Source organism: Sander vitreus, chromosome 10, assembly GCF_031162955.1.
Source record: "Sander vitreus isolate 19-12246 chromosome 10, sanVit1, whole genome shotgun sequence".
Taxonomy (NCBI): domain Eukaryota; kingdom Metazoa; phylum Chordata; class Actinopteri; order Perciformes; family Percidae; genus Sander; species Sander vitreus.
Window position 1 is genome coordinate 33256456 of NC_135864.1, and position 12440 is coordinate 33268895.

Here is a 12440-nt window from a genome sequence, read left to right on the forward strand (position 1 = left end):
CATATAGGATACAGTTCTGAATGTATAAAAACAGAATCTCATACAAATGCTCCCTTTAAAGAGAGCTGCCAGCTCAAAGAATGTACAATCATACAGTTTGCCTTTCTGAAGGGTCCTTTGCAGGAGCATCAGATGATGACTTAGTGTGGATGGACCATGATAATCGAAACCCAAATAATATACATCTCAATGCCTGATAAGCTTATAACAGCAGACGCTGTGCTGTCATCTGTGCTGAAAACATTCAATATTTTAATAAGCATTTTTAATTTGACAGAACAGAATTTTGCGACTGACAGGACAGATTGCAGGAAGGGTTTGTCGCAGCCCGGCAGTATGTTCATGCACACGGCTTCGTTGCCTGATGATGCCCTGACTGTTCTACAGAGCAGGTGTTGAAAGAAGACAGATCAGTGGCATATGATGAGGGACATGTGTTTACAGTGTGGACGTGTGATGAGTATGGGGGAACTCTTTCAAACAGCAGAGGACAAACATTTTGCTTGCCTGTCATAAAAACCTCTACTTCAGACATCATCTTTTTTTTTTCCTCAACATGTTGCCATTTAACAATCTGAGTACGCCTTAATGTAAATAAGTCTTTCTTTTTCTTCTTTTGTGTTTTTATATGAGTTAATCCGATTTTTTTGAGCAAATGTTGTCAGTTGTGGAAAGTACATTTACTCAAGTGGGGTGCTTTAAGTATAATTTGAGATACTTCTACTCCACCTCATCTCAGAGGGAAATACTGTACTTTTTATTCCTCTACATCTGTGTGACATCTGTCGTACACTGACTAGTTACTTTTCATAACATTTTTTTTTAACATAAAAACAAAATATAAATGTATATAATACAATGTATTGGTAAAAGTTAAAGCAGTGGTTGTTAAGCTTTTTGATTGTGTCCTCTTACAAAAAGTGCCTAGTTGGGGTCTCTTATCATGTTTTAGATGTCTATGAGTTGTCAGCAGATCCACCTCTGAAGACAGGAGAAAAGTTAAAAAAGTAAAGTAGTTCAAACTAGCTTCACCTCAGCGAGCTATAACAGTACATTGCTGCTTACACACAGTATTAACAATCTAATGTCATATAGTATAATATATCAGTCACAGGGGACATTTTACTGCAGAACGAGTACTTTTACTTTTTATACATTTTGATGATAATACTTCTGTTCTTTTACGTAAGTAGGACTTTGAATGCAGGACTTTTACTTGTACATGAATGTATTAGTACTTGTACTTACTGTAGGTAAAAGATGTAAATGTTGTGAGTATACATTGCTATGCATGGAAGAAACTGTGGTGGAAACACACCGTGTAAGCAAACTTCTGTTAAAAAAACAACCTGAAGCCTCTGGATAATTGAGCTGGAAACAGTCTAATTCACTACATAAGCTAAATATACGTTTTCCTGTGTGAAAAGAGTGATATTGCTTCTTTTTTTTATCCCTCTCTTGTGCTTTCTATGATTGTGGAAATAGTCAGTTAGAATCTTTGAAGTTATTTCCTGTCAAAAAATACAATCATTTCCTGAGAGATACACAAACCCACATTTTACGTGTGCGTGTCTGTACGCACACATGTGTGTCTGGTCGTGAAAGAGGAAGGCAGAGCAACATACCATAAAGGTTAGAGGTGAGAAAGAGCTGCTATCAGTCTGGGTAAGAAAGTGGAAAATTAGAAAGCTGGCTTCCCAACGGACGTTTGAACCAGCGAGAACCAAATATCAAATGAGAGGCTTGGACAGCTGCCTTACCTGTGCTCCCAGTAGAGTGGATACACAGTGAAGACCAAAAGGCTTGCCTGCAGTGAAAAGTTAAAGCCGAGAAAGAGAGAGAGAGAGAGACCTGGCACTTGGGGGCAGAACAAAAAGCAGATCTGGAGAGGAGCCGTGATGGAAAAGCTGCCTGTGTACCACGGCCCCATCGGCAAGGAGGAGGGGGAGAGGCGGCTGGCTCAGGATGGGCGCAATGGGTGCTACCTAATCCGCAATAGTGACTCTGTGCCGGGCGTCTACTGCCTGTGTGTGCTGTGAGTACAAATAGATATATATATATCTCTGCTTTTTTACTGAGAACTCAGTAACCACATTAACACACAATCCTATTTTCTACTGTTACAGAGATCATTGATCTCCGCACAATTAAGAAATCAAAAAAAACATAAACTAAACTGAAGAAAAAAATATATGGTGGCCCTATTTAGTGTGACACGTGAGTCTCACAGGAGGAATAATGATAATAATGACTTATGACTTATTTCATTAAACTGAAAGATGAACCCAGGGTCAAAGGTCTTTCTTTGTGTGCAGGTACAACGGATTCGTCTACACATACCGACTCCACAAGGACGACACAGGGTCTTGGGCTGCTGAAGTGAGACATTCTTATCAATATGTTTCTTGCTCTCGTTCTGTGCCGACTCTTTCCGCACGCTTAAACGTTACAGGAGCAGCAAAACAGCTGCACATACGCCTCGTTTTAGTTGGTGTTCTAGAGGTTGTTTTGGTGTCAGCCCAACTCAACAAGCTGTGAATTTGAGGCAAACATGGATTTTTATTTTCTTCAAGGAGTGACAGCACTGAGAAATGGGTTCTTTTCCTTTAGCAATAACGCCCTGTGAGATAGTCTCCTACCACCACCCCCTACAAATTTAAGACGCCACAGCATCAGCATATACTCCAGAGATGGGGAACATAGAATTGCATTTGACAGCATTTCTGATGGGATATGTAATTGAGCACTCAGGATTGGCAAACACCCAGGGATGTGAATGTATAGACACTTCTGAAGGATGTGTCTCTAGTTGACAACTAAAGCTAGATGCTATTGTAACTACATTTTGCCCCTCGCTCATTTTTACTGACAGCATCAAGCCAACAGATAGGAGGGGAGAGGACTTGAAATTAAATAGATTTCACTACAAGCTCAATAACAGTTTACATTATTAATGTGCAATATCAATCACTTTAATGAAATATTCCAGGGGAACAGAGGTAACACTTGTGGCGGGAGACAGAAACATCCAAAGTGCTCCGCTGTGAAAAAGAGCTCTTCTACGTTTGATTGAATGATTTCAAAATGCATTCAAAAGAAACACGATTTTCACCATTTCTTACAGCATGATTGATTGCACAGAATGAAAACAAATAATGCTTTTTTTAAGTCCTTACTTGACAAAATTACAATACTTTGAAAAGTGTAATGCTTTATAGTTTAGAGATATTAAAGTGACTGCTGTGGGCAAAGTAGGAAAAAGATTAGCTCTCTGAAGGTTCCTTAAAGTTGAATTTAACTAAAGCCAAATGAAAACTGTCACGTAACACCTTTGTTGCATCGGAAAATGAATTCTAATATCTAAAAATGATCTTTGTATTATTTCAGTTTTATTCAGTCAGAAGTAAAGATGTTGAGATATACTGTTGGGACACTTTAAGCATCTTAGATGTCACAAAAAGAAATGCTTTTTGTCGACCAACAAAATATAAAAGCAGCCGAGGGGAGTGAATGCTTTCAGAGGTAACTGCAACCAGAACTTTCCTAATTTAACTTTTAAACCCCTCAAGTATAGTTGCCATCCTTCTATAGTAGCTTTTACAGCAATTACAGATTGAATTTCTTTTGCATCATCTTATTTATTGATACCTTTTTATCGCTTTAAATGTGAGCTCAGTGTGGATCAGTGGACCAGATATATACGCAAATATAATTACCATGCTTCCATGCCCACAATGTGTTTCTGCCTCTACTTTCAGCATATCTCATGTCTTTTATAAGGTGAATCTGTGCAAGCTCATTTGAAGCCGGTCCCCGCTCTGGCCTCTTCCTTTCCCCGTGAGGTTTAATATGGAAACGGAGAAGCTGAATCCTCCTCTGCCTTTTTTTTCTCTGTTGTGTTTCAGACCACTCCTGGTGTGCAGAAACGATATTTCCGGCAAATCAAGAACTTGATAGTAGCTTTCCAGAAGCCGGAACAAGGAATTGCCATGCCTCTGCTCTACCCTGTGACAGCAGCTCAGAGACAGGCACAAACACACACAGAGGAGGCACAGACGGCCAGTAATAGCCTGTCACCGACACACAGCAGCCCTGACGCTTACTTCCAGCAGCGGCCGCCTGCTCAGAGACACAAAAACAGAAACAAAAAAGAGATGCAGCAAGCTTTTGGTTAGAGTAAACCTCAAACTTACCATTGACCTAATTATAAACATAATACTTTGCATGATGCACCGTTTGCATGCTGTTTTTCTCCAATCAACCAGCTCCAGCTTGTTAAATCATGTCATTTAGGTTCTAGCTGTGACTCAGATCTCAGTATCCTTCCAGCATCTCTCTCTTTTCTTCTGCATATGCGGCACAGAAAGTGCCTCATAACTTTCAGGGATGTGATGTAAAATATTCAACTGCTGAAACATTAATATCCATCACTGCATACATAAGTTGACAACAAATATTGTGCTCTGTTTTCTTAATGCAATACAGTTATGTGAATGGCAAAGAAAATAAATGATATTGGTTGAAATAAACTCTTTTAAATGAGGTCATGCATACACAGCCATATACACCCGAGCCTCCATCTGACATATAATGTGGAACAAAAATTCAATTTGACATATTGAAGTGCTGATTTCTGTGGAGAGAGTGCTGACTGCTAGAGAGAGGGGGGGGGGGGGAAGGATCTGTCATTCATCTGATTGACATTACTTGCTCCTTGTGAAAAAAAATGAGAGAGAGAGAGAGAGAGAGAGAGAGAGAGAAAAAAAGATGGAGAAAGAGAGCATCCATTCAGCGCAGACAATTCTTCAGTGCAGCGGTCTCCTAGCAACCGGACCCTCCATCTTTTCACCGGTGAGATGAGGTTGGACAGTATCTAGTGGAGCATATGGTTTAGAATGGAAGGTGCATCGCAGCTGATCAGTAAATTGCTAGTCAGGAACGTATATCACCTGCTCGCAGTCAGAACATACGCATTGTGTGGCTTTGTCATCGGCAGCCCAGGAGAGAAACACAAACAATTAATGGTGGGCAGATGGTGGAGTGACTGTGGGAGGGAGGCGGGTGGGGGATAGGCAGACGGACGGACGGGGAGGTGGATTAGTAGTAGCTAGATTAAAAAAGAAAAACAAACTTCTCTACTTTCTTTTTTAACTTTTTTTGGGGGAGGGGGAGGGAAGAGGCTTGGAAGTAGTTCACATGTAGTCTGATTGGCATTTCCTAATGAGAGGAGACAAGCTGTAGAGAACAGCACAGCCAACTCCAGGTCCTGCCCCTTCTGCACTCACCACCCACTCGCTGAGCCTCAGCTGTCACATTTCTTCTTCCCTTCCTCTGTGGTTTTTTTTTTCTCTCTCTTCCTTCTTGTTCTTCTTCTTCGTCTTCTCTTCTGACAGACACAGGTTTCTCATGCATATCTTGGTTTGAGCCATAATGATGGGTGATAATGACAGCACAGATTTGAATGTTACAAACTTGCAGAAGCAAGAACAAAGAGTGCACAACAAATGTGTGGAGAGAAGGCGCAGAGACACAGAAGACACTGGGAGAAATAATAAGCAATAATACCGATGAAATCCTAGGGAGCAATCTGGTAATTCACACATAATAACTTTAATCAGCATTGTAACCCAATAAAGTCAGATTTTTCAGCGAGAATATTTACTATAGCCATGTATAATTCTTTGCAAAAATGTAACTGTTTTTCTATTGATTAACAATACTGACACTTACTTATGAACAACAGAATTTCCAGTTGAGCACTTTTTTTCAGTGTGAAAGCACTGGCTATGTACATTCTTGACTTTAGTATACACACTCATACAAACTACTGTTGGAGCACACCAGAGGCGGGAAACCAGGAGAGGTTTCCTTCTCTAAAGGGGAGTGTCAGAGTTGACAAGGCCTCTCTTACACAATATGTAAACGATAGTATATCCAAGGTAAACCATGTAGGAACTCAAATGGCAACCGGAGAGCTCTTGATTTTTGAGTCACGAAGAGGCGTATCCACTGGCGATCCTAAAGTCTTCATCTCTACAGTTCAGTGAACTTGAACAGAGTCCAAAATGATGAACAGTGTTGAAACAGCAAATGACAGTCAGCCAATCAGTCAGTCCGTCAGTCGGTCAGTACGTCAGTCGGTCAGTCCCAGGCCAGTCAGGATACAAAAAGCAAAGCCACAGCCAAACCACACTGTTTGTGCCACTGTTAGAAATTGGAGAACTGGACGATAATAATAAAATACCATCATTTTGTCACAATTAAAGGCATTTGGAAATAATTTTTTCCCCCCAATCTCTCTTCTTGTTCTTCTTTGTCGTCGTCTTCTTTCTTTTTTTGATACAGTATAGAAACAGTAGAACAAATCAGAGTAGAGTAGAAACAGGCAGTCTTTGGTGGGGTGGGGGGCTGCTCACGTGTCTCTGTTACCTGCCCCCCACCTCGCTTAGTGTCATGAAGTGGATGTTGGAGGGGCAGTCGGACAGCTCCGGCTGCTGCTCTATAGGCAGGGAGTAGTAGCCGTCGTAACCCTGAACCAGTCCTCCGGACAGCAGCTGCTGCTTCTCCACCTCGCTCCACGCCCTGCTCCCCACATCCCCTACATCCACCCGCTTCCTCTCCTTCTCCCACGCCCCCTCCACCGCCCGCTTCCTCGCCTCCTCCCTCACCCGCGCCATCTCCTCCTCCTCGCTCCCGCCGTAGCGCACGCACAGACACAGCGCCCCCTGCTGGAGAGTGATATCGGCGAATCGTCGAGTCCTGCCGTTCACCATGGCGCTCATCTGAGACACGCTGACGTTCACGCCGCTCTCCAGGACGCGGCCCCCGACCCCTAACCCGAGCGTGAGGTCTTCCTCGATCGGCCGGGTCTGGAGGAAGTGATGGGTGTCGCAGCCGTGCACGGTGAAGCTCAGCCCGCTCAGGTGGACGGCGCCGTTTAAAATGGCTGCCACGCGACGGCTGTCCTCGCTGGCGACGCCGATGACCTCAGCACTGACGCGGCCATGGGAGACGGCAAACCGGATGCTGGGGCCAAGAAGAGAGGGCCGGGAGCCGAACGGAGGGGGGCGTGTCGGCCTGTGGCAGGTGGAGCCTACAGGATCTGAGACCAGAGGTAACCTCTCCAGAGAGATGAAACTTCGCAGCTGTCTCCGCAGCTCACACTGGATTCCCAAAACCACCTGGGGGAAAGGTACAAATGGTTAACAATGTTTTTTACAGAGGTCTGTGACAGGAGACTCTTTCAGACATTTGACTTGTTGTAACAGGAAAAGCACATTAATGATGGCTCTGTTCCAGTTGGTTGTTTAGTTTAGTTTTTATGCTCCACATATCTGGATCAACCTCCCAGAAACCTGCAGGTCTGCTGCAACTCTCACTTCTTTTAAATCAAGGCTGAAGACCTTTCTTTATGATGTTGCCTTTTAAAAATAATTGTTCATTTCTTATGCTGAAGTTGCATTGTTGAAACTGTATGACAATCTATATAAGCATATAAAGAGAAATTCCTATTTTATCTGCTTTTATATATTTAACTGTTTTAACTTCTCTTTAATGTTTAATTTCTTATACTGCACTGTAACTTTTATTCTCATATTTTATCTGTTTTTAATTTTTTTTAATCTGTTTTTATGTAAAGCACTTTTAATTGCCCTGTTGCTGAATTGCCTTAATAGCTTACTGGACACGTTTGCATTGTCTCTTTTTCGCTGAAGACATTTGACTTTTCACAGTAGGTAAATAATAAAATGAATGATGGCTGAATTCCATTTAGCGGTTTCAGTCTCGGGGTCGTGGTATTGTGCATGTCACACCGTCACACCGTCACACCGTCACACCGTCACACCGTCACACTGTCACACCGTCACACCGTCACACCACAGAGCCATCTACAGTGTAATGTTATTTGTAACACCTGCGCTTATGACAAGTCCAAATGTGTGCTATGAAAAAGGCCTATATTGTATAGCAGGGCCCTGACAGTGGCAAACCTAAGTGGAATGCAGCCATAATTAATGCTATTACTTTCATCACTTAAAATATATATAAAATAAAATGAAAACGCCTATTAGGACTGGGCATATTCTCATGTCATACTGTTAGGAAATGGTCATATTGTGTTTATTAAATGTATTTAATTAACCAAATTATTAAAAAGTCAAGCAAATTAGTGAAAAAAATAACAAAATAAAAGAATTCAATTAAAGTAGCTAAGAGGAACTTTTAAAAATGTTTCATTTTCCATCTGATGGTCATAAATGAGCTGTAACAGCAACGAGACTAACAGTGAAAAGAACGCTATTTTTATATAGTTTTTATTAATGCCTTTTCCCGGGTCCGAGTTTTCCCGCGAAGTCACAGAATGATTTGCGGCAGGTAGACGACGCTACAGTCACAGATTTCCTGTGTTAGTGATTATCCAGCCAGGTAAAAGGAAGCAGGAGATTTCTTTATATAGGCCTAATTGTATTTTAATGTCATTTTAGAAGTTATCTGTTATGTAGTTCTGGCTGATACTGGGGCAGGACCATCACAGGAAAGAAGGAAATTAAACTAAGAACAACAGGAAGCTAAAAGGGAGAATGACAGACGACGAGCCAAAACCTGAGTCAACCTTGTTCGGGCTTTCAAAAGATGGACACAATTACAGGATTGTAAACGATTCAAAACTGAGCCTGAATTGGCCCTCTCCCTCCTAGACAGTATGTAATATGTCTGTTTCATTCATAAAATAACTTTACAATACGAGATGGGGTTGTGCGTCAGTAGCCTACATTAAAATACGTCCCCCCTTCCATTTAGCGCCCAGTTTTTATTTCTTTTCAGACTATGTTTATGTTAGCCGTCTATTTTCTTTTTGTCCCCCTGTACTTGTGTAAAGCGTCCTTGGGTTTCATGAAAGGCACAATATAAACTAACTGCACCCCCGCTGTCCATCGGTGGCGACTTGGAGGGCTTGGACCCTGTTATTATTTTGGTTGTAGTCTCGCTTTGCCAGACCATCCACATGCTGCGGAGCGGAGGAGGGTCTGGCGAGTCCACACACATTCCGGGATGGGAGAAAAACGTGCTCTGGTTTATTGGCATTTCTTTAAACCAATCACAATGGTCATGGGCGGTTCTTAAGCGCCGGACGGTGCCGCTGCAAAATAGTTGTGCGAGAGAAAACTCAGATTGGACAGATAGTCTAGCTAGCTGTCTGGATTTACCCTGCAGAGATCTGAGGAGCAGTTAACCATAGTCCTCACAAATCCACCAGAGGTTAGAACGCCAACACAAAGGAAGAGGAAGTAAACGGAATTTCCTGCAGCACCGGAGCAATCCCGGAAGTGGAAACGTCAAGGATAAAGACTACGTTGGTTGCTACAACAAACTCTTGCTAATGCTTTGGCTCGTGACAGCTAGAAAAGATCCTCACGACAACACGTGTGGTAAAACCGCTAAAGGGGCCGCTAGAATCAACAAACTGAAAGTTCCTCGTAGCTGCTTTAAGTTATTGTTTTTCATATCTGCAGAGCTTTGTCCCATGTATAATGGTGGAATAGTTAATTGCACTCAGCATTCATTTATTTTACATGTGCATTTACATAAATGACTTATGTTGTGATACATAGGGTTGCAACTAACGACCATTTTCATAATTGATTAATCTGACAATTGTTTCTTGGTTTAATTGACCAACAGTCCATCCTTCAAGATATTCAATTACCAATGAAACAGATAAAAGCAGCAAATCTGAGAACACATTTAAGAAGCTGTTTGACTTCAGTGACTTTAATGACAATGTATTTATTCTCAAAAGTGTAAATGTTCTACTGACTAATTGGTTGGTCGACTAATCATTTCAACACTCATTCTACTGATATTAGAAAACATTCTGAATTATTAACGTGGCATTGATTTCAACCATATTGCCTGTTAGGAAGAACCCAAATTAGTCATAAAAAAATATTTAAATGTTCTACAGAAAGAGAAAAGAGAGGGATAAGGGATGACAAGGTATGCAGGCAATCTCAGAACCCATCCGCTATCGGTCCAACGGCGAGTTAGCCTCTGGGGGCAACAACCAATATTTGGGGTACTCTGGAGTAGCCAGCCAATATCCGGGCCAAGACATCCTCTTCTGTGCGCCGGCACGATAAGCAACTTGAGACGCGAGAATGGAATGTTGGAGATGAGAGATACATTTTTTAAAAAGCTAATAAAAAGCTACATCGTCTTCAGGTTCAGAGATTGCATGAAGGCCAATACGTTCTGCCTCTTTTTCTCTACGCTAAATCTTGTCCTGTTGCCTACAGATTCTTCTTCACATGCAGATATCTGTTTATAGAGATTATCTGCAGGTGACTGGGGTAAGCTCACCTTGCTGGAGTCCCAGTCCTGTGTCTTGGTCTGAGTCTTCATCAGTTCGTATGTTTGTTCCATTCTGCCCACTTCAGGCTTCGGAAAGCCTGGGACAACATTATGAAGCTGGAAACCAAATAGCTGCAGCCAGCTACCAATGTCTGGACACACACGCACACACACACACACACACACACACACACACACACACACACACAAAGAAAGAGAGAAAATTGCATGGAGGGAGAAAGTTAGAATATAATGTGTATACTGTGCAAAACAGCAAACAGAAAGTCATAAGGCCAAGGAAACAACACCTTGAACAGGAAATCACACAATATATGAGCATAACACGTGGCAGAGATGTTTTGGCTGGTGTTTCACTGACAAACAAGTTCTGTTATAAACAATCCTCTGCAGGAAAACGTGACATGACAAATGAATGTTCCATTAACCAGAAGGACATACGCCTCCAACGACATCCTTTATTCATTCTCCTGCTCTCCCATTCCATCTCTTTCCCTCGCTTGAGTTATTGTTTGGTCTCTCGGGGAAACAGTATATTCTTGACAGTTAAAGAGAACAAAACACAGCAACCTGTGTTAAAAAACAAGTTGATCAGAGGCATGGCTGTCCTTTCTGTTGTCAGTACATTCTGTCATCATCTGACATCATTTCTTTGTGCCGTGCGGCTCACCTGTGGTTAGTCTTTATGGCAGATGTTTCCTGTGTAGGTGTGTGTCAGAGTGTGTGTGTGTGTGTGTGTGTGTGTGTGTGTGTGTGTGTGTGTGAGTAGGTGCTGCTGAGTGAAATGCCTTCCTGTATCTGTGTGAGAACTGTAATGTGGCAGCTCGTGTGAGTCACAGATACAGTACTGAGCTGGAGAGTGAATGAATGCGTGTGCACGTGTGAAGCTTACCTGTAGTAAACTCCGTCACCTCCTCCACTCTGCCAACTGGGCAATTATTCTTGAAGGCGTACACATTAAACGGCTTCGGTTCCTTGCTCAGCTCCCCCCACAGTTCGTGATTGGGCGAGGTCCATCGACCGGCTAGCGTGTCATAATCCCGCCTGCCCAAATGGACCAGCCGCGTGAGAGGATCGTACAAGCCTCCGTGGAAGCCGATGACAAGCTGGAAGTCGGGGTTGGTGTCCTGGTAGACCTCTCCATAAGGGGTGTAGAGGATCTCTTTCACCAGTCGCCCTTTGCTAGAGAAAACTGCCCTTGGACTCCCGACGCTGTCACAGGCGACATAGTACTCCTCTCCGCTGCTCAGCTCCATGGCGATGAGATGGCCCTGCAGGTCGTAATACAGCGACGTGATCAGATTGCTGCTGTGGTTGTACAGGTGGCTGGCCCTGGTGGGGTGTGACAGATCAGCATAAAAGAACTGCAGCTGCTCGCCCTGGCTGCTCTTGGTGGCCATGCGCCGACCCAGCCCGTCGTAGCGATACCACACGGTGCGCTCCGTCACGCGGTTGTAGACGCGGGTCAGCAGGCCGTTGGAGTTGTAGTCGAAGAGATCATTGGCTCGCTGGCGGAGGAAGCCATCGTCATCCACGCTGTACTGTAACTCGCCGAGGTGTGTGATGCGGTCTCTCTGGTCGTAACGCAGTGGCGTCAGCCTTGAATTAAACCAAACAGGTATCTACATTAATACCGTTGTGAACTCATAAAACAGGCCTAACATTAATATATCAACAAGAGTCTACAGTCATGCTAGCTGCTCTGTGAGGCTGCTTAGGCCCAGCGGTGCTTTGAGCAAAATGCTAATGTCAGCATGCTAACATGTTCACCATCTGAGCTTAGCATGATAGCATGATATTATTTGCTAATTATCACTAAAGACAAAGTACAGCTGAAGCTGATGGGAATGTCAGTTTTTTCGGATCCCTAAAGTCATGGCAATCCATCCAATAGTCAGAATCAGAAAAGGGTTTATTGCCAAAGTTACACTTACAAGGAATTTGCCTTGGTGGTTGGTGCATAAACAAACAAACACACATATTGAATATTAATATGAAATTAAACAATAAATACAGAAACAAATATTTACAAAATAGCTGTTTAACATACAAAAAAAGAGGCTGAATGG

General features: G+C 42.8%; 2 protein-coding genes across 2 annotated transcripts in view; one reads left to right on the top strand and one right to left on the bottom strand.

Annotated features, from left to right (window-relative positions):
* Window positions 1-1566: 1566 nt before the first annotated feature.
* On the top strand, window positions 1567-4543 carry LOC144524764 (SH2 domain-containing protein 1A-like). Its single transcript, XM_078261228.1, has 3 exons — window positions 1567-2035; window positions 2316-2379; window positions 3906-4543. The coding sequence occupies exons 1-3, from the start codon at window positions 1899-1901 to the stop codon at window positions 4173-4175; spliced, it is 471 nt and encodes a 156-aa protein (XP_078117354.1). The 5' UTR covers window positions 1567-1898; the 3' UTR covers window positions 4176-4543.
* Window positions 4544-5590: 1047 nt separating this feature from the next.
* tenm1 (teneurin transmembrane protein 1) overlaps window positions 5591-12440 on the bottom strand; it is a 171899-nt gene continuing 165049 nt past the window's right edge. The window contains exons 35-37 of the mRNA XM_078261227.1: window positions 11264-11970; window positions 10363-10505; window positions 5591-7181 (exon numbers count right to left, since the gene is read on the bottom strand). Of these exons, the coding sequence (XP_078117353.1) occupies window positions 6426-7181; window positions 10363-10505; window positions 11264-11970 (1606 nt within the window). The 3' untranslated portion in view covers window positions 5591-6425. The remainder of the gene's footprint in view (window positions 7182-10362; window positions 10506-11263; window positions 11971-12440) is intronic.